General features: G+C 34.4%; 1 protein-coding gene across 1 annotated transcript; it reads right to left on the bottom strand.

The window, feature by feature from the left end:
* Positions 1–1,402: 1,402 nt before the first annotated feature.
* On the bottom strand, positions 1,403–25,416 carry LOC136799667 (uncharacterized). Its single transcript, XM_067056383.1, has 17 exons — positions 25,333–25,416; positions 25,106–25,150; positions 24,715–24,747; positions 24,507–24,543; positions 24,059–24,123; positions 23,767–23,799; positions 23,564–23,614; positions 23,413–23,469; positions 23,075–23,128; positions 22,860–22,892; positions 21,993–22,043; positions 21,247–21,297; positions 20,835–20,885; positions 19,847–19,900; positions 15,452–17,184; positions 14,902–15,173; positions 1,403–1,681 (listed from the first exon to the last, which is right to left on the bottom strand). Exons 4-17 carry the CDS (start codon positions 24,510–24,512, stop codon positions 1,403–1,405), a joined length of 2,790 nt encoding a protein of 929 aa, XP_066912484.1. The 5' UTR covers positions 24,513–24,543; positions 24,715–24,747; positions 25,106–25,150; positions 25,333–25,416.
* Between the last annotated feature and the right edge of the window lie 72 nt (positions 25,417–25,488).

Here is a 25,488-nt window from a genome sequence, read left to right as displayed (position 1 = left end):
CGCATATGCTCGAGCATGCGCAGTTAGAAAAAATTGAATATTTCCCATTCTGGAGCTAATTAAGGGATAATATTTGGAATATACATTGATTGAATCATTAAAAATCAAATCTGAGGAGTTATAGAATGCGACTATTAATATTTCGCTCAAAAATCAAATTTTTCTTCATTATGGGCTAATTTTCCTATATAATCTGGGCTAAATTGCCCATTCTGGGCTAAATTGCTGATATTCCGAGATGATGGGCTAATTTTAAGTTACTCGTAACTGACAGTTACAAAGGAACAAAAAGTGTTGACTAGCCTAGAGAACAAAAGATGAATAGACGTAATCTATCTTTCTTTGCCATATTTCTGGTTTAACGTATATTTTGCACGGTTTAACTATACATACAACCTAAAAAAATATATACTACCGCGTTAACACCTCTTACCGAGGATGTGTATATGTTTAAAAAAAAATCATAAAATTTCATGGTGTAAATGTTTCAGTAACAGTTCAAAAGATATCGTTTGCACTTTACCAACTCCGTTGCCAACAAAGCTTTGTATGAACATTCCAACTTCCGTGATAATCACAGTTCGTAATACTCACTGTGAAAGCAAATCGCAGTTCTATTCAACTGAGAACAAAGGTAACCATAGCAGCTAGTCCAGAAAGCTGGACTAAGCAAACTAGATATGTTTGAATTCCCGTGGTGGAATCAAGTAGCACAAAAAGTCTGTTTTGTTTTCATGAATTCATCTCAAGCTTATCACGAGAGAGAGCCTGTTTTTTGAAAACATCGAATTGTTCTAAAATGTGTCTTGATTTGACTGTGATAACTTTTATAAAAGAAAACTATTATCGTAAGTCACTTGAGAATTGAATTTGGAATTTCTTTCCTTTTAATCATCAAAGGAGTTGAAAAGAATTGTAATTTTTTTTGCAATAGAAAATGATCCTTTTGGAACAATAAAGGAGCTTGCAAGATGCGATGTTTGTATTTATAATTTTTAAAATTGTAAAAGCTTTCACTACTCCTATAGCTTTGATCGCAAATTGTCTTCTGGTCAAATGGAAATTAATGTTCTCCATCTCAGATGTTTTTGAAAGTTGCTTAAGATAATAACATTTAACAATGTTTGTTATTGCTGACAGTCTGCCCGAATGGAATTCTCCATTTTGCTTTCACAGGTTGTATTTCACAGAAAGCCCAACCGAGACACTCACAGTACATTCCAACGTGAGTTGGTGGCACACACGTAACAAAAATGACATTTGAAATTTTTCAAAGAAACTTTTTGTATTAAAAATTAGTTCGTATTAAACAGAATAGCCTTAAAATTTGGTTTTAATTTCAGACCCTTTTACAAATCAACCACTTTACAAATCAAAGAAACTTCGTTACGCGTGTGGCATCTCATGGAATGCTCCTGTACAGATTTATTGCGATAATGTTAACCGGTACAATAAACAAGTCATTTTGCCTTCTTTTTTTCTTCTTCTCATTAGTTTCCAGAATTCTTTCGTACGCAACTCTCACTCTGATTTGGGTGAGTGAGTATTTATCATAGAGATAACCCAGACATTTTGTTGTTTCTTCATTCATTTTAACACTTTTATCAATGAACATTTTACCGTGTTGCCGTAGATAAAGGTAATCAGGGGGCATCCACAAGCTGACCCGTGTTCCTGGTTCCTGTATGTAAGAAAAATAGCGATATTAAAAATTACTAAACTCGGTGTCAAATAGATCCACCCGGAACCAGGCTGACCTGTACAGTGTGTCCGTAAAAAACGACCACAAATTGATACCTAAAATCCTCAAAATTCTTAGCCTTATGGGATTTGAATTAACGATTGCATGCTAGAATTTTTTTGCTTATTCAAAAGATATCTAATTCCCCAGACAATTTAATTAGGTTTGTAAGAGAATAATAATCAACGTAGGTCATTTATCATGACAAGATTTTTTGAGGATTTTGCTTTGTTACGGACATACTGCACTGTATATACTTATGTCATCAGTGATTGACAGCACTTAAATACAACAATCCATCAAATACAAGGCCTTGAAAATGGCCTGTATAATATATACTGTATCGTTGCTTTACTTTCACTTAATTTTCCAATATTCATGATATGCATCACTACAATGTCTTCTGGCATTACATCATAGACCCCACAGCTGATTGGTTGTAAGTGACGTAAAATCAGTCAATACGTCACTTGCAACCAATCACCTGTTGGGTACGGATGTAATGTCAGAAGACATTGTAGTGATGCATATCATGAATAGAGAAATGGTCTTTTTACACCCCAAAAACACAGGCCAGGTAGGTAATTTACTTTTATTCAAATTTTCCAATATAGAAAAAACCCACCCCGAAAAAGGTTCAACACAAAAACGCGGGCCTGAGAATTGGCCATTTTCGGCCCAGAATTAAAAAAAACGAGGCTTTAGAAATACTCTGCCAGTATGCAGTATGTTCCATTTTGCAAACCCAAAAAACACATGCCTGGGGCTTAATCCCACCTGGATTCTAGCTTTGAAGAACACAGACCAGCGAAAAGGCCATTCTTTTATCAAAATTTTCAAAAAAAAACCCAGACCTTGCCTAGGGTTCTTTTACTTCATTTTCATTTTCAGTAGTAAAAAATCAGACTTTGGAGATGAACAGACAGAGAACTGAAAGGGAATAGAAAACAACTCATTGAAATGCGGTTCGTCATTATCTCGTCCTAAACATCTAAGATCTAACCCTTAAGGGCTCTGTCCATAGTGAATTTTCGTATTTTGGTATGCACCAGTGTTAATTTGTGCATTATATAGACCATTTTAAGTGTACCTTGTGCGTCTAAAAATGTAAAAATCGGAAGGAAAAGGTTTCATGAAAAAGAAATTGAAGACTTTTGCGAAGAAGAGTATATTTCAACTTTGAGGACCTTATTCTCGACGAAAAGAAAACTTTTTGGAAAAATTTTTGGCTCAGGTGATGTGTCTACTAAGGAACTAAAAATAGATTTTCGGAAAATTTTTGTCATGGCTTCTTTGTCTCAAAATCTTCAAAATAGTGCTTTTTCTTCAATTTTTCACCCTATTTTCTCTCATATAAATTGATATAACTTTTGAAAAGTGGATTAAGAAAAAATTTTCGAAAAATTTAAAATTGTGCATTTATCTGTGAATAATTTGAAAAAAATTCCAATTAAAAAAGATTAAGCATTTTTTGTAAAAAGTATATGAATAACAAACGTCGTTATGACGTTTTATTTTAAGGTAATTTTTCAAAAGCAGTCTGTTCCTAAACATGCCAAAGAAGCGAAAACATAAGGTTTTATTTTCAAATTCTGAAAATGATTTTCCACTATGGTCAGAGCTCTTAAGGGACTTTCATTTCAGTTAAGACTGATTTCTTTGGTTAAAGATCTAAAGTCTATTTCAAATGCTTGTATTTTCTGATAGGCTTTGAATTAGATAGCGATCTTGTGCGCGTTGAAAAGATAATTGTGAGTGGGATATTATCAAATAAAAAAATTCAAAAAATTTTTGAAACTGAAAATGAAAAAGAAACGAGCAACATGCTGAATGGACCTACCTAATGATTAACATCAGATGAAAATAGGAAAAATGGCAAAAATAGTAAGACAATTTAGACTGCAAAAATTAGAAGAAATAGAAAAGTGAAAATAATTAAAACGTTAGTGGAATACGCATCTTTGTGCAAAAAAATCAGAAAAAGCTAATGATGAAATCTCGAGAAAATGCCAAAAAACCGGTTTTTCCGGCATATTTCTGACATTTTCGGCCGGAAAAACTTTTCTTTTCGAAAATTAGGCTTCGCCACATTTCGAAAGTTACCATTTTGCATCATCGTGCAAAAAATCAGAAAAAAATGCCAATCGCGAAAAAAGAAAAACCCTATTTTTAGGCAGTTTTTGGCCCAAATTTGCCCAAAAATTTTTTTTTCAAAAATCGGGCTCCGTCACATTTTGGGCATTGCCATTTTGCATCATTGTGCGAAAAATCAGAAAAAACTAATGAGCCAATCTCGAGAAAAGCTGGTAACAGACGGACGAACAGACGAACGAACGGACGGACGGACAAGGGTTAATTTAAAGGACTACCTTAAGGTAGGTCCAAAAAGTCAACTCCTGGTACAATTGTGATATAATTACCATTTTCACAAAGTTAATTCTTTAATCTTAGAACATCATCACCGTGAAAAAATTTTTCCAAAAAAATTATTCAGTCAAAAGATAGGACACAAAGTCTTCAGGTAATTTACTGTAAAAAAGGCTGTTTTTCGCTGTTTTTTGGTGTTTTTCAGAGTCAATCAGTGATAAACTTTGAGCCATATCTTTTGCCTGAATAATTTTTTTGGAGATATATCGCAATTGTACCGGGAGTTGACTTTTTTCTTTTTCATTTTTCATCTTCATTTTCAAAAGTTTTTTGAATGTTTTTATTTGATAATATCCCACTCACGATTATCTTTTCAACGCGCACAAAATAGCTATCTAATTCAAAGCCTATCAGAAAATACAAGCATTTGAAATTTTACTGCCAGCTAATTTGAAATAGACTTTAATTGTGAGTAAGATTTAGGGATATTATGGGTAAACCCATTGAGTTTAAATCCCGAAGGGCTAGAGTAGAATCTTTAACCCTTCCCAGGTAAGAAAAACTGAAACCTTAAGATTAGCGCCACAATCACGACGACGGATTGAATCTAGTAGTTTCTTTGTTTTTGAGCAGCACATTTTTCGAAATCTGGCGATATATTTTACTTTCAATCCGGCGTTTGTGTAAAAACCACGCGGGGAGCGCGTTAAGGATGGGAAATAAGTGGCATCATTTCCCTTCCAGGAGATTCGACTCTAGCCCTTCGGGCTTTAAACTCAATGGGTAGACCTCGCTTATATTAAAAATTACTTATATTCTCCTACTCAGAATTTATAGCGATTCTAGCAATATAACATCACCATTTTATGGAGAACTGGAACTCAACTTAATTTTGATTTTACTCGATTTCAGAAACAATTTCATATCGGAAATCAATTAAATATCAATTTAATATTGGAAAAAAAATGACTCTTAATTTAGAAAATTGAAGCAACAATCAGCGAAAAACGGTTTTCTTTTCATTTTATCGTCTAAGCATGCAGAAACCGTAAAATTTACATGTCGATCAGTAGCGTGGTGGCTAGGTCGAGGCTGGGGAGGCAAAAGTTGAATTTGAGCTTTTGGCGCCCCGGTTGGCCTATTTGGCGTCCCCATTTTCCAGCTTTCTATGGAGAATTCGGACACTGCCTTTTTAGTTTACAGTGTTTTGGATTTTCGGTTTTTAAAACATCAACAAGATTTTTAGAAATTTTTCTATTGAAAAGGAATGCGGAGAGCGGATTGCGATGACATTGAAATGCGAGAGAAGCGAGCACGAAAAGATTTGAGTGGAACAACAAAATGCAACCACGTATAAATGTTCTTTCTTCGATTATAATTCTCTATAGTCAAAGCAAAAAAACATTTGGACTTTTTTGACTGCTTTCATGATGATTAAGATTCTTTTGAGCCAAGCGAAGCGAGCGAAAAAAATTCACAATATAGAGATTGGATTTGACCAAAACGAAAAGTAAAAGGGCGCCTTGAAGGGATAGGGGTGCTGAAATCAGATGCTAAAGAGCTACTACGGCGCCCCTTCAAAAAAGTCCGCTTCCCTCTGCCACCACGTTACTGATGGCGAGCCGCCTTTCCTGAACTTTTATTTAATGACCTAACCAACACTAATACAGTAGAGTTTTCAATAGAAACTATGGTAACACTTTCGGTAATCAGAAATTTAGATGAAATCTAAAGGTATCATCGTTACTGATTTTCACCCAAAAAACAATAACAAGTTTCTTTGCAGCCAGTTTGTACTACATTCAAATCGATACAGTTTCATTATTATTTGAACGACTTTGAACGATTTGCAGAAAAGAACATTCACAAATTACTGTGTACAGGCTCCACTCCCATCAAATCGATATACACTTTCATTACATTATTTAAACGATTTGCAGCCAAAAATCATGCAAAAATTAACCAAATTTCCACTTCCTTAAAATCGATATACTTTCATTTTATCATTAGAACGATTTGCAGCCGAAAACATTCACAATTTAATGTGTACTCCAATTTTCACTGACTTCAAATCAAATCGATACACTTTCATTTTGTCGTTTGAACGATTTGCAGCCAAAAAATATCCACAAATCACTGTGTACCCCAATTTTCAATTTCTTAAAATCGATACAATACACTTTCCTTTTATTATCTGAACGATTTGAAGCCATAAAGCATTCACAAATTACTGTAACAGATCCACTGCCTCAAATCGATTTACACCTTCATTTATTATTTGAACGATTTGCAGCCAAAATTTGGGGGGGGGGTGTGGTCCAGTGGTAGAGCGCTCGCCTCCTGATCGGAAGGTTCTGGGTTCGAGCCCCACGTATGGATCACGTAGCGAGGTAGCCTCTCGCGTTGCTAATCGCCCTAGGTGATGGGCTGGCTCACAAGAAGATCCATAGAGGTGAAGTGAGTTCAGACCTTAAACCAAATTGATAAAAAAAGACATTCAAAAATTACTGTGCACAGCTGCACTGCCTTCAAATCGATACACTTTCATTTTATTAGTCGAACGATTTGCGGTCAAAAAGCATTTAAAAATTACCCAAAATTTCACTTTCTTAAAATCGATACCCTTTTCAATTGATTATTTGAACGATTTGCAGCAAAAAAAACATTCACACATCTCTGTGTACACGATATATATCGATATAATGGTAACGATTTAAAGCTGTGTACAGAGGTTTTTGAATGTTTTTGCTGCAAATCGTTCAAACGACAAAATGAAAGTGTATCGATTTTAAGTCAGTGAAAATTCGAGTACACAGTAATTCGTGAGGCAGTGGACCTGTACATAGAGATTTGTGAATGTTTTGCCTGCAAATCGTTCAAATAATAAAATGAAAGTGTATCGATTTGAAGGCAGTGGAGCTGTACATAGAGATTTGTGAATGTTTTGCCTGCAAATCGTTCAAATAATTAAATGTCTTTTGACTGCAAATCGTTCAATTAATTAAATTTCTTTTGGCTGCAAATCGTTCAAATAATTAAATGAAAGTGTATCGATTTGAAGGCAGTGGACCTGTACATAGAGATTTGTGAATGTTTTGCCTGCAAATCGTTTAAATAATTAAATGTCTTTTGGCTGCAAATCGTTCAAATAATTAAATGTCTTTTGGCTGCAAATCGTTCAAATAATTAAATGAAAGTGTATCGATTTGAAGGCAGTGGAGCTGTACATAGAGATTTGTGAATGTTTTGCCTGCAAATCGTTCAAATAATTAAATGTCTTTTGACTGCAAATCGTTCAAATAATTAAATGTCTTTTGGCTGCAAATCGTTCAAATAATAAAATGAAAGTGTATCGATTTGAAGGCAGTGGACCTGTACATAGAGATTTGTGAATGTTTTGCCTGCAAATCGTTCAAATAATTAAATGTCTTTTGGCTGCAAATCGTTCAAATAATAAAATGAAAGTGTATCGATTTGAAGGCAGTGGACCTGTACATAGAGATTTGTGAATATTTTGCTTGCAAATCGTTCAAATAATTCAACGTCTTTTGCCTGCAAATCGTTCAAATATTTAAATGTCTTTTGGCTGCAAATCGTTCAAATAATAAAATGAAAGTGTATCGATTTGAAGGCAGTGGACCTGTACATAGAGATTTGTGAATGTTTTGCCTGCAAATCGTTCAAATAATTAAATGTCTTTTGGCTGCAAATCGTTTAAATAATTAAATGTCTTTTGACTGCAAATCGTTCAATTAATTAAATGTCTTTTGGCTGCAAATCGTTCAAATAATTAAATGAAAGTGTATCAATTTGAAGGCAGTGGAGCTGTACATAGAGATTTGTGAATGTTTTGCCTGCAAATCGTTTAAATAATTAAATGTCTTTTGGCTGCAAATCGTTCAAATAATTAAATGTCTTTTGGCTGCAAATCGTTCAAATAATAAAATGAAAGTGTATCGATTTGAAGGCAGTGGACCTGTACATAGAGATTTGTGAATGTTTTGCCTGCAAATCGTTCAAATAATAAAATGAAAGTGTATCGATTTGAAAGCAGTGGACCTGTACATAGAGATTTGTGAATGTTTTGCCTGCAAATCGTTCAAATAATTAAATGTCTTTTGGCTGCAAATCGTTCAAATAATAAAATGAAAGTGTATCGATTTGAAGGCAGTGGACCTGTACATAGAGATTTGTGAATGTTTTGCCTGCAAATCGTTCATATAATTAAATGTCTTTTGGCTGCAAATCGTTCAAATAATAAAATGAAAGTGTATCGATTTGAAGGCAGTGGACCTGTACATAGAGATTTGTGAATGTTTTGCCTGCAAATCGTTCAAATAATTAAATGTCTTTTGGCTGCAAATCGTTCAATAATTAAATGAAAGTGTATCGATTTGAAGGCAGTGGACTGTACATAGAGATTTGTGAATGTTTGCCTGCAAATCGTTTAAATAATTAAATGTCTTTTGGCTGCAAATCGTTCAAATAATTAAATGTCTTTGGCTGCAAATCGTTCAAATAATTAAATGAAAGTGTATCGATTTGAAGGCAGTGGAGCTGTACATAGAGATTTGTGAATGTTTTGCCTGCAAATCGTTCAAAAATAAATGTCTTTGGCTGCAAATCGTTCAAATAATTAAATGTCTTTTGGCTGCAAATCGTTCAAATAATAAAATGAAAGTGTATCGATTTGAAGGCAGTGGACCTGTACATAGAGATTTGTGAATGTTTTGCCTGCAAATCGTTCAAATAATTAAATGTCTTTTGGCTGCAAATCGTTCAAATAATAAAATGAAAGTGTATCGATCTGAAGGCAGTGGAGCTGTACATAGAGATTTGTGAATGTTTTGCCTGCAAATCGTTCAAATAATTAAATGTCTTTTGGCTGCAAATCGTTCAAATAATTAAATGAAAGTGTATCGATCTGAAGGCAGTGGAGCTGTACATAGAGATTTGTGAATGTTTTGCCTGCAAATCGTTCAAATAATTAAATGTCTTTTGGCTGCAAATCGTTCAAATAATAAAATGAAAGTGTATCGATTTGAAGGCAGTGGACCTGTACATAGAGATTTGTGAATATTTTGCTTGCAAATCGTTCAAATAATTAAATGCTTTTGGCTGCAAATCGTTCAAATAATAAAATGAAAGTGTGTCGATTTGAAGGCAGTGGACCTGTACATAGAGATTTGTGAATGTTTTGCCTGCAAATCGTTCAAATAACTAAATGTCCTTTGGCTGCAAATCGTTCAAATAATTAAATGTCATTTGGCTGCAAATCGTTCAAATAATAAAATGAAAGTGTGTCGATTTGAAGGCAGTGGACCTGTACATAGAGATTTGTGAATGTTTTGCCTGCAAATCGTTCAAATAATTAAATGTCTTTTGGCTGCAAATCGTTCAAATAATAAAATGAAAGTGTATCGATTTGAAGGCAGTGGACCTGTACATAGAGATTTGTGAATATTTTGCTTGCAAATCGTTCAAATAATTAAATGTCTTTTGGCTGCAAATCGTTCAAATAATAAAATGAAAGTGTGTCGATTTGAAGGCAGTGGACCTGTACATAGCGATTTGTGAATGTTTTTGACTGCAAATCGTTCAAATAATTAAATGTCTTTTGGCTGCAAATCGTTCAAATAATAAAATGTCTTTTGGCTGCAAATCGTTCAAATAATAAAATGAAAGCGTATCGATTTGAAGTCAGTGAAAATTCGAGTACACAGTAATTCGTGAATTTGGCTGCAAATCGTTCAAATAATAAAATGAAAGTGTATCGATTTGAAACCAGTGGAGCTGTACATAGAGATTTATGAATGTTTTGCCTGCAAATCGTTCAAATAATTAAATGTCTTTTGACTGCAAATCGTTCAAATAATAAAATGAAAGTGTATCGATTTGAAGTCAGTGAAAATTCGAGTACACAGTAATTCGTGAATTTGGCTGCAAATCGTTCAAATAATAAAATGAAAGTGTATCGATTTGAAACCAGTGGAGCTGTACATAGAGATTTATGAATGTTTTGCCTGCAAATCGTTCAAATAATTAAATGTCTTTTGGCTGCAAATCGTTCAAATAATAAAATGTCTTTTGGCTGCAAATCGTTCAAATAATAAAATGAAAGCGTATCGATTTGAAGTCAGTGAAAATTCGAGTACACAGTAATTCGTGAATTTGGCTGCAAATCGTTCAAATAATAAAATGAAAGTGGTATCGATTTGAAACCATTGGAGCTGTACATAGAGATTTATGAATGTTTTGCCTGCAAATCGTTCAAATAATTAAATGTCTTTTGACTGCAAATCGTTCAAATAATTCAATGTCTTTTGGCTGCAAATCGTTCAAATATTAAAATGAAAGCGTATCGATTTGAAGTCAGTGAAAATTCGAGTACACAGTAATTCGTGAATTTGGCTGCAAATCGTTCAAATAATAAAATGAAAGTGTATCGATTTGAAACCATTGGAGCTGTACATAGAGATTTATGAATGTTTTGCCTGCAAATCGTTCAAATAATTAAATGTCTTTTGACTGCAAATCGTTCAAATAATTAATGTCTTTTGGCTGCAAATCGTTCAAATATTAAAATGAAAGCGTATCGATTTGAAGTCAGTGAAATTCGAGTACACAGTAATTCGTGAATTTGGCTGCAAATCGTTCAAATAATAAATGAAAGTGTATCGATTGAAACCAGTGGAGCTGTACATAGAGATTTATGAATGTTTTGCCTGCAAATCGTTCAAATAATTAAATGTCTTTTGACTGCAAATCGTTCAAATAATTAAATGTCTTTTGACTGCAAATCGTTCAAATAATTAAATGTCTTTTGGCTGCAAATCGTTCAAATATTAAAATGAAAGCGTATCGATTTGAAGTCAGTGAAAATTCGAGTACACAGTAATTCGTGAATTTGGCTGCAAATCGTTCAAATAATAAAATGAAAGTGTATCGATTTGAAACCAGTGGAGCTGTACATAGAGATTTATGAATGTTTTGCCTGCAAATCGTTCAAATAATTAAATGTCTTTTGGCTGCAAATCGTTCAAATATTAAAATGAAAGTGTATCGATTTGAAGGCAGTGGAGCTGTACATAGAGATTTGTGAATGTTTTGCCTGCAAATCGTTCAAATAATTAAATGTCTTTTGGCTGCAAACCGTTCAAATAATTAAATGTCTTTTGGCTGCAAATCGTTCAAATAATAAAATGAAAGTGTATCGATTTGAAGGCAGTGGGAGCTGTACATAGAGATTTGTGAATGTTTTGACTGCAAATCGTTCAAATAATTAAATGTCTTTTGGCTGCAAACTGTTCAAATAATAAAATGAAAGTGTATCGATTTGAAGGCAGTGGACCTGTACATAGAGATTTGTGAATGTTTTGCCTGCAAATCGTTCAAATAACTAAATGTCCTTTGGCTGCAAATCGTTCAAATAATTAAATGTCATTTGGCTGCAAATCGTTCAAATAATAAAATGAAAGTATATCGATTTGAAGGCAGTGGAGCTGTACACAGAGATTTGTAAGGAAAAATTTGAGGGAGTGGATCTGTTACAGTAATTTGTGAATTAGTGTAGTCAGTTAGCACATTTATACTTCAAATGGTGATAAAAGGCTGAAATTTGGCACAGTTGACCCTTAGAGGGTCTAAAACAAGATTTTAAACAGAAACACTTATTTTTCTAACTTGGCCACCTGTCAGATGATGTCATCAGGTGGCTGGGCAAAAAAAATATTTTTTTGAAATTTTCAAAATCCGATTGTACCAACTGTCGAACGTGCTAACCGCACTGGCTCAACTTCAGTATCTTTTAAGATCGAATGCCCAATTGTAAAATTGATAAAACTGAGTGAAACCTATGAAATCCCTAGTCAAAACCTACCAACCTGGAGAAAATCGGACCATTTTTAAAGTCTCCAGCCTGCCCCAAAGTTTTAGCCTCGTTTTGGGGCTAAAACTCGTGACCACGCCCTTAAAAATGAGAATTTTGAAAAAAATGAAAAAAACACCCCCTGGGATTCACCCAAGGATCAAGTGTGCAAAATTTCATCCAAATCGGACCATTTTTGAAGTCTCCAGACACACAGACACACACACACACACACAAACATTCAGACATTCTCAGATTCTAGCTCAACTGTTGAGAATAGAAAGAGCATGCAATGAGGATGAAAATCGAGGTATAAAACATGCCTTGATTATTTTCCAATCAAAAGTTATGACAATCTGAAGATTTTAGATGACGTCATAACAAGCCCTTCTGGGCAAAAACAAAAAACTCATGATTTCGGAACCAGTTAACCAAATTTTATGTTTTACACACATGTATTCGCATCAGAATTTAATTCTCTTTTCAATGGTTTCGTCAAATAATGAGGAATCCTTTTTTTATCGAAAATTTAATTTTTCTTAGTTTTTCTGTCTTGAGAAACTGGAAGAAACCGTTTCAATTATTAGACATTTTGAATACTTTTCACCATACTTCAACCCTACCATCAGAAAGAATGCAGAATTCTGACGCGAATACATGTGTAAAACATCAAATTTGGTTAACTGGTTCCGAAATTAAGAGTTTTTTTGGTTTTACCCCAGAAGAGCTTGTGATGACGTCATCTAAAACCTTCAGATTGTAATAACTTTTGATAGGACAAGCGATACTTTTATGGACCTACCTTTATTATGAAACGAACATTGAACATGTAACAAAACAATGAAAGTTTAAGGTAACAATGAATTCTTTAAAACACGGAAGTATGAGAATCCCTATTCGGAAACTTTTTCAGTAAGGAAGAATATGAAGAATATGAATATGATTTTCGAAAATCCGAAAAAATGATGATTTCCGGCATGTTTCTGGTTCTACAGGCCAGAACACATTTTTTGTCAGAAAACGGTTTTTGAACCTTTTTGGCAACATTAAAACGCATCTATGTGCAAAAAATCGCAAAAAACTAATGATAAAATCTCGAGAAATCTAAAAATCTGTTTTTTCGGGACATTTCCGGCTCTACCCGGCCGGAAAAATTTCTTTTTCGAAAATTGGGCTACGTCACATTTTGGGCATTGCGATTTTACATCATTGTGCAAAAAATCATGAAAATCTGTCGAGTATAACTTGAAAAAATGAAGGAACCCGTTTTACGCCGGTTTTCGGCTGTTCCGGCGATTTTAAAGAGTTCCGGATTCAAAGGATGACTTTTTTGCAAATCAAACGATGCTAAGTTTTGGGCATCATCATAAAGAACCTTCTTCTGTAAAGAAACGATTAAGTAAGTTGAAAAAATGTGACGGAAATATGAAAAAACGACGATTTCCAGCACATTTCCGGTTCTATAGACCGGAAAAAATTTTTTTTTCGGTAAACGGTTTTCGACACCTTTTTGGCAGTACGAATGTGCATCTATGTGCAAAAAAATCGCAAAAAACTAATGATAAAATCTCGAGAAAATCTCAAAAAGCCGCTTTTTTCGGGACATTTCCGGTTCTACCGGCCGGAAATTTTTTTTTTTTTTCGAAAATCGAGCTCCGTCACATTCGAGGGTTTATAGTAATGCATCTTTGTAAAAAATCAGAAAAATTGAATGAGCCAATATCGAGAAAAGCTGGTAACGAACGAACGAACGAACGAACGAACGAACGAACGAACGAACGAATGAACGAACGAACGAACGAACGAACTAACGAACATGGGTTAATTTATAGGACACTACCTTAAGGTAGGTCCAAAAATAATCAAGGCATGTTTTATACCACGATTTTTATCCATTTCATGCTCTTTCCATTGGTACAATCAGATTTTTGAAAATTCTCAAAAAAAATATTTTTTTGCCCAGTCACCTAATGACGTCATCTGGCAGGTGGCCAATTTAGAAAATAAAGTGTTTCTGTTTAAAATCTTGTTTTAGACCCTCTAAGGGTCAACTGTGCCAAATATCAGCCTTTTATCACCATTTGAAGTATTGCTGTGCAATATTTTGTACTAAGCAACCTCACTAAATGTTTTTTGGCTGCAAATCGTTGAGATAATAAAAGGAAATTGTATCTGGCTCAACTTCAGTATTTTTCAAACAATTTGAAGGCACAATTGTCGGATTTAGAAAACCAATGAAAACATGAAATTCACCCAAGGAACAAGTGCACAAAATGTCAATCAAATCGGACCATTTTTGACATCTCCAGACTGCCCCAAAGATTTTAACCTCGTTCTGATGAAAAACCTCGTCCCCAGGCCCCCAAAAACACCACCAGGTATTCATCCAAGGAACAAGTGTGCAAAATCTCAGCCAAATCGGAAAATTTTTGACATCTCCAGTCTGCCGTTTTAGCGAAAAACTCGTCCCAAGGCTTTAAAAATCAAAATTTTCAAAATGAGAAAACTCCCACACGGTTTCACCAGGGGGGGGGACAAGGGTTCAAAATTACATCCAAATCCGACAATTCGTTTCAGTCTCCAGGCTGTCTCACAGTTGTAGCCTCGCTTTCGCGAAAAACTCCTCAAGTACCAAAAACCTGAATTTTCCAAAAATGATTAGGGATTCACACAAGGAATATAAGCATGCAAAACTTAAGTCAAGTCCGACAGTATTTGAAGTCAAAGTTTCAGCCTCGTTTTGGCACCCCTCAAAGCTATTTCCTGTAAATATATTTTCATGAGGAAGAAGACATAATCATCTGGGATAAGCATTCCTTGACAACTATACTTGAGCTTGACCGAGAACAGATACTTGCTTTTAAGAAAAAGAAGGCGTACTCGTAATCTCTATCGTATTTTAACATTTATACAAATTACTACTTACATGAATAGGGTGACGCCTAGGGCTTGGAGTACAATCACTACCATCTGTTGTCGGACTCAACGGAACATCACTTCCTGGTGGGCTATCAATAGCAGACGTAGGACCTAGTTTTCGTAATTTATCTCTTATTTGCCTCGTTGTTGCCGTCACAGGAATCTCCTTAACTGGTGTTCCTTCAACTATGGCGTTCCGTAAAATCGATTCCTCTGTCTTATTCCAGATTTTCCTCGGGCTTTTATTCTTAGTGTCGTGGTCTTTTTTTGGAGTCTCTCCTAATAGAAAAACAGATTAGAAAGGTTAAGACCGAGTAAATGCTTGACTTGAAAATCGTCATAGTTAATTGAAAGCAGTCTTTAGGAAGCCAAGTGGATCATTTTGTTTCTCATAAGATTGATCTTTCGATTAAAAGGAGAACAAAATGTTAAAGCGAATTGGAGATAAAGAATCGAGACTGCACGAAATATACAGGCTTTCTAAGAATAGTAAAAGTTTACATGGAGATAGTGAACGACAACTGTATTTCAAGGGGTTAAAAATATTATGATTTCACCTCTGAATATATTTTCGATTTCACGTGCACCAACCAAACTAGCTTTTTCTTTTTCGTAAATATCATAGTGCATATCAGCTGTCTTTTTACTATGTGCCATGAGAATCGCTATTTCTTTTGTATGAGGGTTATTTTCTTCACGAGATCGTGTGGAAGCGGTTTGCCTTATGTGATTCATACACAGATTTCGGGGAATTTCCTGCCCATCGAATATTCCACTATCCTTCCATGCAGAGTGGAGAAATTTTGATGGATCAGACAATTGAAGGGCTTTTCCAGACCACGTAACAAACACTTCATCCACGCTTGGGTTAAGTTGTGGTCTAATTCTCTCCACATAAATCTTTAAGTTGTTGAATGCATTGTGTCGTAGATGGACTGGTGCGGGCCCGTAACTTTCAATAGTTTTGTGGTCCCAGACAGGAATTTTGATGAACTCTTCACTCTTAATGAATCCTTTGAACTCGTTCATCTTCATGTGCACAGCCACTCCCGAGCGATGAGCATTGGCTAAGCCAATCTCAACCACAAGGCTACTGCGGACAATGGTGTGTTGAGATCTTGTAATTTGGGTATTTGGATTTGCACTATGTTCGTGAATGATTTTGGTGGCTTTAGCCTTAAAAGGTCCATTGTCATATTTCCGAACCTGCTCTCTAGTAACACTCATAACACGATCGTCTACACGTTTTTTGTGGCTGAACATTTTACACTTCTTACTTAATTTCTTTCTCCAATCTTTTATGATATTTTCGGTATGTAATATATTGGGGGTGTTTAAATTGTGGCATTTTGACGAGTGGCCAAGAAAGTGCAAAAAATCCATCATCGAGCCAAGATACGTTTTTATAGTTCCTGGTGACAGTTTCTTATTTTCACAAAGAGCAACATATTTGAGGAGCAATTCATCCGTTGCAACAAATTCTTCTAAACCTTTTAGATCTTTGGCCTCGATTGTTCTCAGGATCCTGCGGACGTCATTTGAAACACATATTAGGGATCTTTTCTTTCGCCCACGATACGGACCAGTCATATAGTCTACGAATTTTAGGATCAAGTTCTCTAAATCTTTATCAAGATCACCAGCTTTTTGATGGTCGGTATCACGGTCGGCATCATGGTCGGCATCATGGTCGGCATCACGGTCGGTCTCTTGGTCGGTATCATAGTCGGTCTCTTGGTCAGTCTCTTGATTCGTATCTTGCCCAGAATCGTTATCATCAACAAAAGGATGAATAGTAATGTCATCTTTACCAAAATCGTGTCCAGTAGAATAACTAGGATCGTGGTAAATCTCCATATCGACAGCTTGCTTTGTAGGATTTTCTTTACTTTTCTGCACTAACGATGGCCTGCTTCGTTTTGTAACGACTCCATCTTCCTTTCTAGGAGAATTCACATCTAGTTTTTCTTTTTGTTTTAAAAGCTGCGGATCATACAATTTAAACATCTTTAAAAGTTTTTTGTAATCATCGTCGTGTATTTTCTTGTCATGTTTTTTACTTCGCAGGTGCTCACCGGGGTTTTTTGTAACAGCCATGCAGTCGGGAAATGGACATATCTTGCGATTACGTTCATTTTTAGTGGTGCTTTCTGATGGCTTCTTTCTTAACCCGAAGAGTCCAGTTACCTTCTGAGAGGATATAGTCGACCAAGTGTGTTCGTCACGCATATGCTTTGGTAATTCAGTGATCAATAATCCACAAACTGGGCATGGTTTCTTTTCACGGCGACTAGAAAAGAAATTTAAAAAGCATAAGTAAATATAACCGGAGTGAACAGTTAAATCTACAAAGAAAGATTAGGTCAGTGATTTGACCTAAGGTGTAGTCCAGGAGCCAAATCTTATATCTTCTTAAATAAGCGACTTTGCTTAACCCAACATTCCACCGACTTAATTATACATTTTTTGGAATCCTTAACTATCCTAGTGATAGGAATGATCGGCCCAGCCAAGTGCCGGGGGTACTTTTTACCTCTACAATGATTTGTTAAGGAAACTTGCATGGCTTATATGGTTATATCTCACGTTTGAATCGGTCAAATTGATTCTGGATAATTTAAATGTTCACTTTAAGCTATTCAGGGGGTAAAAATCCCCTTTTTGTACCGTAGTTTTTAAAGTTTAGGCAATTTTTGCTGCTTTTAACCAGTGCAATCTCAATTTTTAAAAATATTAGTACGAAATATTTTATAAAGTGTATCTCAAAATAATTGACAGTGGCGTTAAAAAACGCTGTAACTTTTGTAGGCAAATTAAATGCTAAAGTTTTTAGCGGTTAAAAGTTAGTTTTTAGCGGTTAAAAGTTAGTTTTTTTCTACTGTTGCCGTGATGTTCATTTTTACAGGAGGGGTAGTTCTACCTTAGACACGTCTGTGTGCAAAACTTCAGGCCGAGCCGATAGATATTTCGGAAGATATAGGGCCCAGGAATACCATAATTTTCTGTACAAACTCAATTTCATCATATTTGTTAAAAACAGGGGGTTATGTTGACGAAATCATTTTTCTATCGAAGTAATTTGTTTGCATTATTTCTCAAAATATAGTGATATGATTGATCTAAAACTTCCAAAAAAATTTTAGCATTTATTTTGGCTATCAAAAGTTACAGCGTTTTTTAACTGGAGTTTTTATAACATGCTTAACTCATTTGTCATTTGAAATACTGTAATTAAATTTTCTAATCAGCTTCAAATTTTCACACAGGCTAAGAAATACAAATAGAAACAGCCCTGTAAATTTTCTTTGGTAAAGGAACATTTTTGGCGGCTGTAGGGCGTAAATAGTTTCATAAAATGTCAGCCACCGCTCTGTACATTTATCTTTCATATTAAAACTTTTTAAAATCCTTTAGGGGAAAGACTGTTCTTAACATAGATAGAAAAATGTACATCAAAATATAAAGGTAATTGGTACGTTTTGGTGGCTGAAGATAGAGCTTTTTCAACTTGTGACAGCCGCCAATTGTGTACATTTTATCAAAAAATTTCTTGAAAATTTGAAATTGCAAGTGCAACTAGATGTAATTTAAATACACCCCTGTCTCAGTGCCCCGGTGGAATGATTTCAGTACATGATTTTTTTCAGTACATGGTTTCAGTACATGATTTTTTCCTACGTCACTGCAGTAATCAAATTTTTATTGCACTCATTTGTGAATTGAGATTAATTGAATAAAGACAGCGACAATAAAAAACAGTTCTTGAATTCCCAAGCCATTTAGGATGATTACAAATGAGTGCAATAAAAATTTGATTACTGCAGTGACGTAGGAAAAAATCATGTACTGAAACCATGTACTGAAAAAAATCATGTACTGAAACCATGCCACCGGGGCACTGAGACAGGGGTGTTTAAATTAAAAGAAGGGGTAAAAATATATCTATGGAGGCTGACAAGGAACCAAAACTTTAAGTCAAATTTCAGTGACCCAATTTCATAACCAAGGCAGCCGCCATTTGTGTACATTTTATACATGTTAGGCCACCAAAAATGTTTCTGTTATAAACTCTATCACATTAGTGTACGTTTCTAGTTTACAAAATCTTATATCCTTTATCCGTTAGGAAGCTATAACAAGTTATTTATATCAGCCGCCAGCTACTTTAGGCGTACAAACTTTCGCGAGCAGAAACTTTCGCGAGGATGAAAAATCGCGAAATTCACGACATTTACTTTCGCGAATTTAACGGAAAAATATTTTTCGCGAGCATAAACTTTCGCGAATCAAGACGTAAGATGAGAATTTTCAATGAAAAAATGGCTTAGAGACACAAATACTTCTTGGGTTGGCTTGAAACATTTGTCCTTTGACTTATTAGTCTTTTAGCAGGCTAAAAAGTGCCATAAAAGTTACATTTATTCAAAGTTGAAGTTTTATAGATTTTATTTTGTGAAGAATTTTTCGCGAGCATAAACTTTCGCGAATGGCCCTTCCTAGAATTTTTAAATACATTTACTTTCGCGAAAAGGCCAAAATTCGCGAAAATCGCGAAAGTTTCTGCTCGCGAAATTTCTACGCCTAAAGTATCAGCCGCCAAAACGTACATGAACTAAGTGCTCATATCTTCTAATATTTTCAGCCGCCAAAGAGGAAAATTATATCTCCGGAAAGCCCAATCTCTCTATTTTTCTCTCAATCTATTCACAACTGTCAGCCACCAAACCTGTCCATTTACTGAATACATTTGTGAAGGCCCTGAAAAACTTCACTTTTATGGGGGGTATTTTGACTGGCATCTAATTTGAGAGAAAGTTTGGAAAAGACAAGACGAAATCAGAACCAAGATTACCTCAGGCTATGCAAGGCAAGGGCACCAGGCCTAGACCCTCCTTGAGGCAGTTTTTCATACCCGCATACCAAGGTTAAGCGTAACCTCATGGATAACTTACCGTTTGGAGCCGATAGCAACATGTTGGGTAGCGAATGGTAGCGATCCTGGACCACTGAAAAATTCAAGGAAAATTTGGTTCAAATGTGAATATTTCGCAATAATGACAGATTGGTGTCCATCGCAACGAATCAACTTAACCTCGGGCAATATTTTTAAGTAGAGTCTGAGCGAAAGCAGTTAGTATTGTATTTGCCATTTTCTAACAAGGAAGATTAATTTATTTGGTTTTATCCTGAAATATTAACGCATACATTCCAATTGTATCACGTAAAATACCGAGCAGGCCACGTAAAAAATAAAATAAAAATAATTATTTGTTATTGCATCGTGCAGAATGCAATATGATATGGAATTTATTTTTCGATTTCTTTTATTTTTGATTCTTATTTTCACTTTAGTCGAGTGAAAATAACAGTAAAAATAAAAGAACGAGAAAAATAAGCCATATTGCGCGATAACTGGTTTTCTTATACTGAAAAATTCGGGCGTATCATTTTGCTCAACCAGTCGAAACCAGTCCTTCGCCACGCGCCCATTTAACTTCTGAATGTTGACAATTCGAATGCTTTATGTTTCAATTCCAATGTTCTTAATTTTATTAAATTTGATCAACTCGCCGATAGATTATACCAGAAAGCTAGCTGGTAACTTTGTGTTTGTTTTTGTGGTGTGTTGTTGACGCTCGCTTGGCCTTTCGAAACTTTTTAGAAAATTGACGTTATAAACCACCGCCTAGCATTCTACCATTTTGAAAGTTTTCTCATATTTGCACTGTTTTTCGATCTTATTTGCGCAATGATTTTTGAACTTATTTGCACTGCTTTTAGGACTTGTTTTGGAAATTAACTAGTTTATGCACTCCTCCTAAGCCAATCAGATCGCTCAAATTTTTCACTATACGATAATGTCCTTTAGCATTTACGAAAATACTTAGTATTCCGAAATAAGAAAACTCGTCCAAAAGGGAGACGAAGTAAATAACTCACCATTCCGAGCCAACTGCATCCTGGACAGCAAGGTTTGAAATTGGAGGAGCACTGAAAAATTAAAAGAAAATGACATTTTGTTCAAAATAATAACTCATTTCCACGAATGAATAATTAGTTTCCGGTTCGTAGTATGATGTGGTATAATACTTAACTATGTCCTTTAGCAGTCACTGATACCTTGACAATCTGAAATAGGAAAACTCACATTTCGTTCAAAATACAAGACGAAGTAAATAACTCACTATTCCGAGCCAACTGCATCCTGGACAGCAAGGTTTGAAATTGGAGGAGCACTGAAAAATTAAAAGAAAATGACATTTCGTTCAAAATAATAATTCATTCGACCTTGACAATCTGAAATAGGAAACTCACATTTCGTTCAAAATACAAGACGAAGTAAATAACTCACTATTCCGAGCCAACTGCATCCTGGACAGCAAGGTTTGAATTTGGAGGAGCACTGAAAAATTAAAAGAAAATGACATTTCGTTCATGATAATAACTCATTTCCACGTATGAATAATTAGTTTCTGGTTCGTAGTATGATGTGGTATAAAAACTCTACTTCTACTAGTACATTTCGTTCAAAATATGGGAAAAAGTAAATATCTCACTATTCTGAGCCAACTGCATCCTGGACAGCAAGGTTTGAATTTGGAGGAGCACTGAAAAATTAAAAGAAAATGACATTTCGTTCATGATAATAACTCATTTCCACGAATGAATAATTAGTTTCTGGTTCGTAGTATGATGTGGTATAAAAACTCTACTTCTACTAGTACATTTCGTTCAAAATATGAGACAAAGTAAATATCTCACTATTCTGAGCCAACTGCATCCTGGACAACAAGGTTTGAATTTGGAGGAGCACTGAAAATTTAAAAGAAAACGACATTTCGTTCAAAATAATAATTCATTCGACCTTGACAATTTGAAATAGGAAAAGTCACATTTCGTTCAAAATACGAGACGAAGTAAATAACTCACTATTCCGAGCCAACTGCATCCTGGACAGCAAGGTTTGAAATTGGAGGAGCACTGAAAATTTAAAAGAAAACGACATTTCGTTCAAAATAATAATTCATTCGACCTTCACAATTTGAAATAGGAAAAGTCACATTTCGTTCAAAATACGAGACGAAGTAAATATCTCACTATTCTGAGCCAACTGCATCCTGGACAACAAGGTTTGAAATTGGAGGAGCACTGAAAAATTAAAAGAAAATGACATTTCGTTCAAATAATATATTTCCAGGAATAGTTTTGTTTTCTAGAGTATGGTGTGGTTACACTCTTTTATAAGAATGCTTTTTGCAGTTGATGAGTTAGTTTACTCAATGGTTGGGTGAACCACAGGAAAAAATCATTTTGGGTGCATTCGCCACTATTCACGTTAAAAAGCTGTGATCATATTTCACGAGTGCAGCTTTTCACCGTGAATTATGGCGAATTCACCCAAAAAGTCACGGTGACTTTTGTGATTTATTTCCTGTAGACATTGATGGTGAATGAACAATTGGAAATGAAAATGAATTAAAATTGAGAAATTTGAGAATTTCTTTCTATAAGAATATGCCTGAGCATAATTTGAGGCTGAAAAACGAAATATTGTTTTTGTTTTAGCCCGATTTTCCTGTATGCTTATAAAAGGTACTCCTGTACCTGAGTATATCTCACGTTTATCGTTCGTTAGTAAATTGTGTACTCATTGTCTGCAATTGCGAAAAATTCCTGTGAAATGTCTCTGAGAAAGAGTTTTGATAAAAAATAGGAGCGTGTACACGTGAGGCGCAAGCACTTCATCTTTTTGTTTGTTTGAGAAATCTGAAACGCTGTACAGACAATGATAACAGACCATACTACAGCAATTAGTTTACCAGTATAGACAAATACAAAGGGTGTCCTTTAAAGCAGTCACTGATACGTTTGCTAATATGAAATAGGGGCTGTATATATCAATATGAGAATTTCCAGAAATGGATATTTTGCGTGTGAAAATTATGAACCAAAAGAATGACTTACAATTCTCTACCAAAATTGTCCTGTTGTTCGTCACTAAAAATAAACAACAAATTATTAAAATTCCAAATTTAGTCTTCGGCTTTGATCGTCATTGAAATATCGAGTGAGATATATTTAAGAATCAAAAGACAAATTACTATTAAAATCAAAATAATTCAATTGGTTTAGTTCACCAAGTCAAATGAAATGCTTGAAGTGAAAATAAGCGTCCTCACATATCAGCAAAGAGTGATTTGCGAGATGGGAAATGTCCAATTGATAAAGATAAGCTAAAAAATGAAAATAATACACTTTTACTCTTTTGTACTTATAATTCTTTCAAAATGAAGTGCCAAATCTTTAAATGATTTTTTAATATAATTCATATAAAGCGTCAAAGTAAAGGGAAACCTTAAGACAAACGTCGTAAAAATGTCACAAAAAATTGTGTTTTCTGTTTTAAATTATTATCAACACAATTTCACATTAAATTCTACGTTATTAAAAATGGTATTTATATTTTAAGGTAGTTATATATCTTGTAGTGAAATATTTAAGGAATTCAAAAGTTTACCTGTTTTTCGTTGGAGTTCCATTAAGCATCCCAATCTTAATTGGCGCCACAACACTACTGGAAAGAAAAAATCAATGCATTTCAATTTCTTAATAACACCAATAAAAACAAAGCATTGTGAGTTTTCGTTAGCTTTACAAAGAGTTATTACCTGTCTCTGGATAACAATGGAGATGGCGACATTGAAAACAACGGCAGAAACCTGTAAATAAGTAAATACTACAATTATTGCAAGGAAAAATCTTAAAATTTCGTGAAATAGCCAATTAAATCCCAGCGAAATTTATCCAGTTAAATTTGTAAAATTGTTGACAAATAATTTTTGTATACACTTTTAAAAAAGCTCGAATGTACCTTTCACTTCTGAATGGACTTGTATTAGGTGATCTAAACAAAATATACAAAGTCCGAGTCTAGAAAATCACAATTTTCAAACAGGAGGAATCAAACGTGTCTCATTGCTAAATCTACTTAAATTTACTTGGGCGGGAAATGGACGAAGAACCATAATTGACATTAATGTGTATTTTTTGGGGAAAATGAATTAAATTATCACCAGTCTTAGTAACTAATATTCCATTTGAATAATAATCTTAAAGTTCAATTTTACAGCAAGTAAAGAATTACATTTGATGAAAATATATACCTATGAGATGACAAATATTGGCTTGATGACGTGAATTCATGCTTGTTCTCCATGCAAATGTTTTCCTTGAAAGAAAGTTATAGCAGAAAACGTGTGAGTAAACTTGCCTTTGTTGAAACTGATATTTCTCTCCGTTGAAAAAAAATTTTTCCATCATTCCAATAGTCTAGCAAGTGAGACAACTATAATATTAAACGGTATTGAGAGCCGATACTAAAAAATTGAGGTTATACAAACTGCCTCCTATAATAAAAAAGTTGTCACATCAAAACATATTATAAACGCGTCCCAGTGTATCATTTCAATTCAGCTTTCATATTTTTGACGACCATATTTTCAACGATCTTCACGTTCACCTATCTGATACTTATGCATAAAGCGATATAAAAATGATCTTAAAATCATCAACCGCTAATGAATTGAATTTTAAAATTGTAGAAACAACTACCTTCATCTTCTTTTTAAGTCCATTTGATGCTTGAGGTCTGAATGTGATGAAAATAATTTGGTTTACATGTTGGATTTTTATTGTTTGACTAGCGAACTAGAGAGCAAGAATTTTATTGTTGGGTGTATAAACAGAGATTTGATTGATTTAATAAACAATTAAAGTTAAAAGATTTATGTCATTTCTGAAAGTAACTCTGAGAACATACGGTTTAATAAGATGCCAATTTCTGGATGTAAAACTATAAAAAGGAAAAGGTTTTGAAACAATAACCATCCATGCAATGTGCTATAAGGGCACAGATGACTTTATCATTTAAACCTACCCCTGAACGATTCTACTTTATAAGTAGAGTGAAAAGATTGTAATCTACTTATATAGTAGTAGATTTAATCCGTTGACACAACTACTTATATGGTAGATTCGGTCGTGAGCTTGGCCTGATTGGAAAGAAAATGAAGTGCAATAATTTTGCCCTCAAGTACATGGAACAATTAGAAAGTTTTAATCACAAGTTTTTCAAATTACAAATTATTTTAAAATTTACATTTTTTCACTTTTTTCTATGTTAAACACTGAGTAATTAATTATGTTCATACCGAAAATCTTTATTGAAACATTCATCTACGGTGAAAATGTTTTTCCTGAAAAAGGAAACATTAAAGTACATTAAATTTGCATCAAACCAAATACAACAATACATCATTAGCAAGCAGTGCGGGTATAAGACAATCCTATGAAATAAACAAGTATCAATGCAAAATTTTATTCCAATATCACGAAAACTACAAGTATAAAAATGAAAAAACATTTTGTCAATAAATACCGAACTGCATCTGGAGCTTTAGTGGGTACTTTTATGGTGTCAGAATAATCGTCTATCTGTCGTCTTATGTAGGCACTTGGAATCTTCTTACTTTAAAAAAGAAGTCAAAATTATTTTTCTGATTGGCCCCAGAATAGATTAATTGAAGATAAAACT

The sequence above is a fragment of the Clytia hemisphaerica genome, unplaced genomic scaffold (assembly GCF_902728285.1).
Source record: "Clytia hemisphaerica strain Z4C2 unplaced genomic scaffold, Clytia hemisphaerica genome assembly, whole genome shotgun sequence".
Taxonomy (NCBI): domain Eukaryota; kingdom Metazoa; phylum Cnidaria; class Hydrozoa; order Leptothecata; family Clytiidae; genus Clytia; species Clytia hemisphaerica.
Note: the sequence above shows the minus strand (reverse complement) of the source record. Positions and strands in the feature narration are given on the sequence as shown.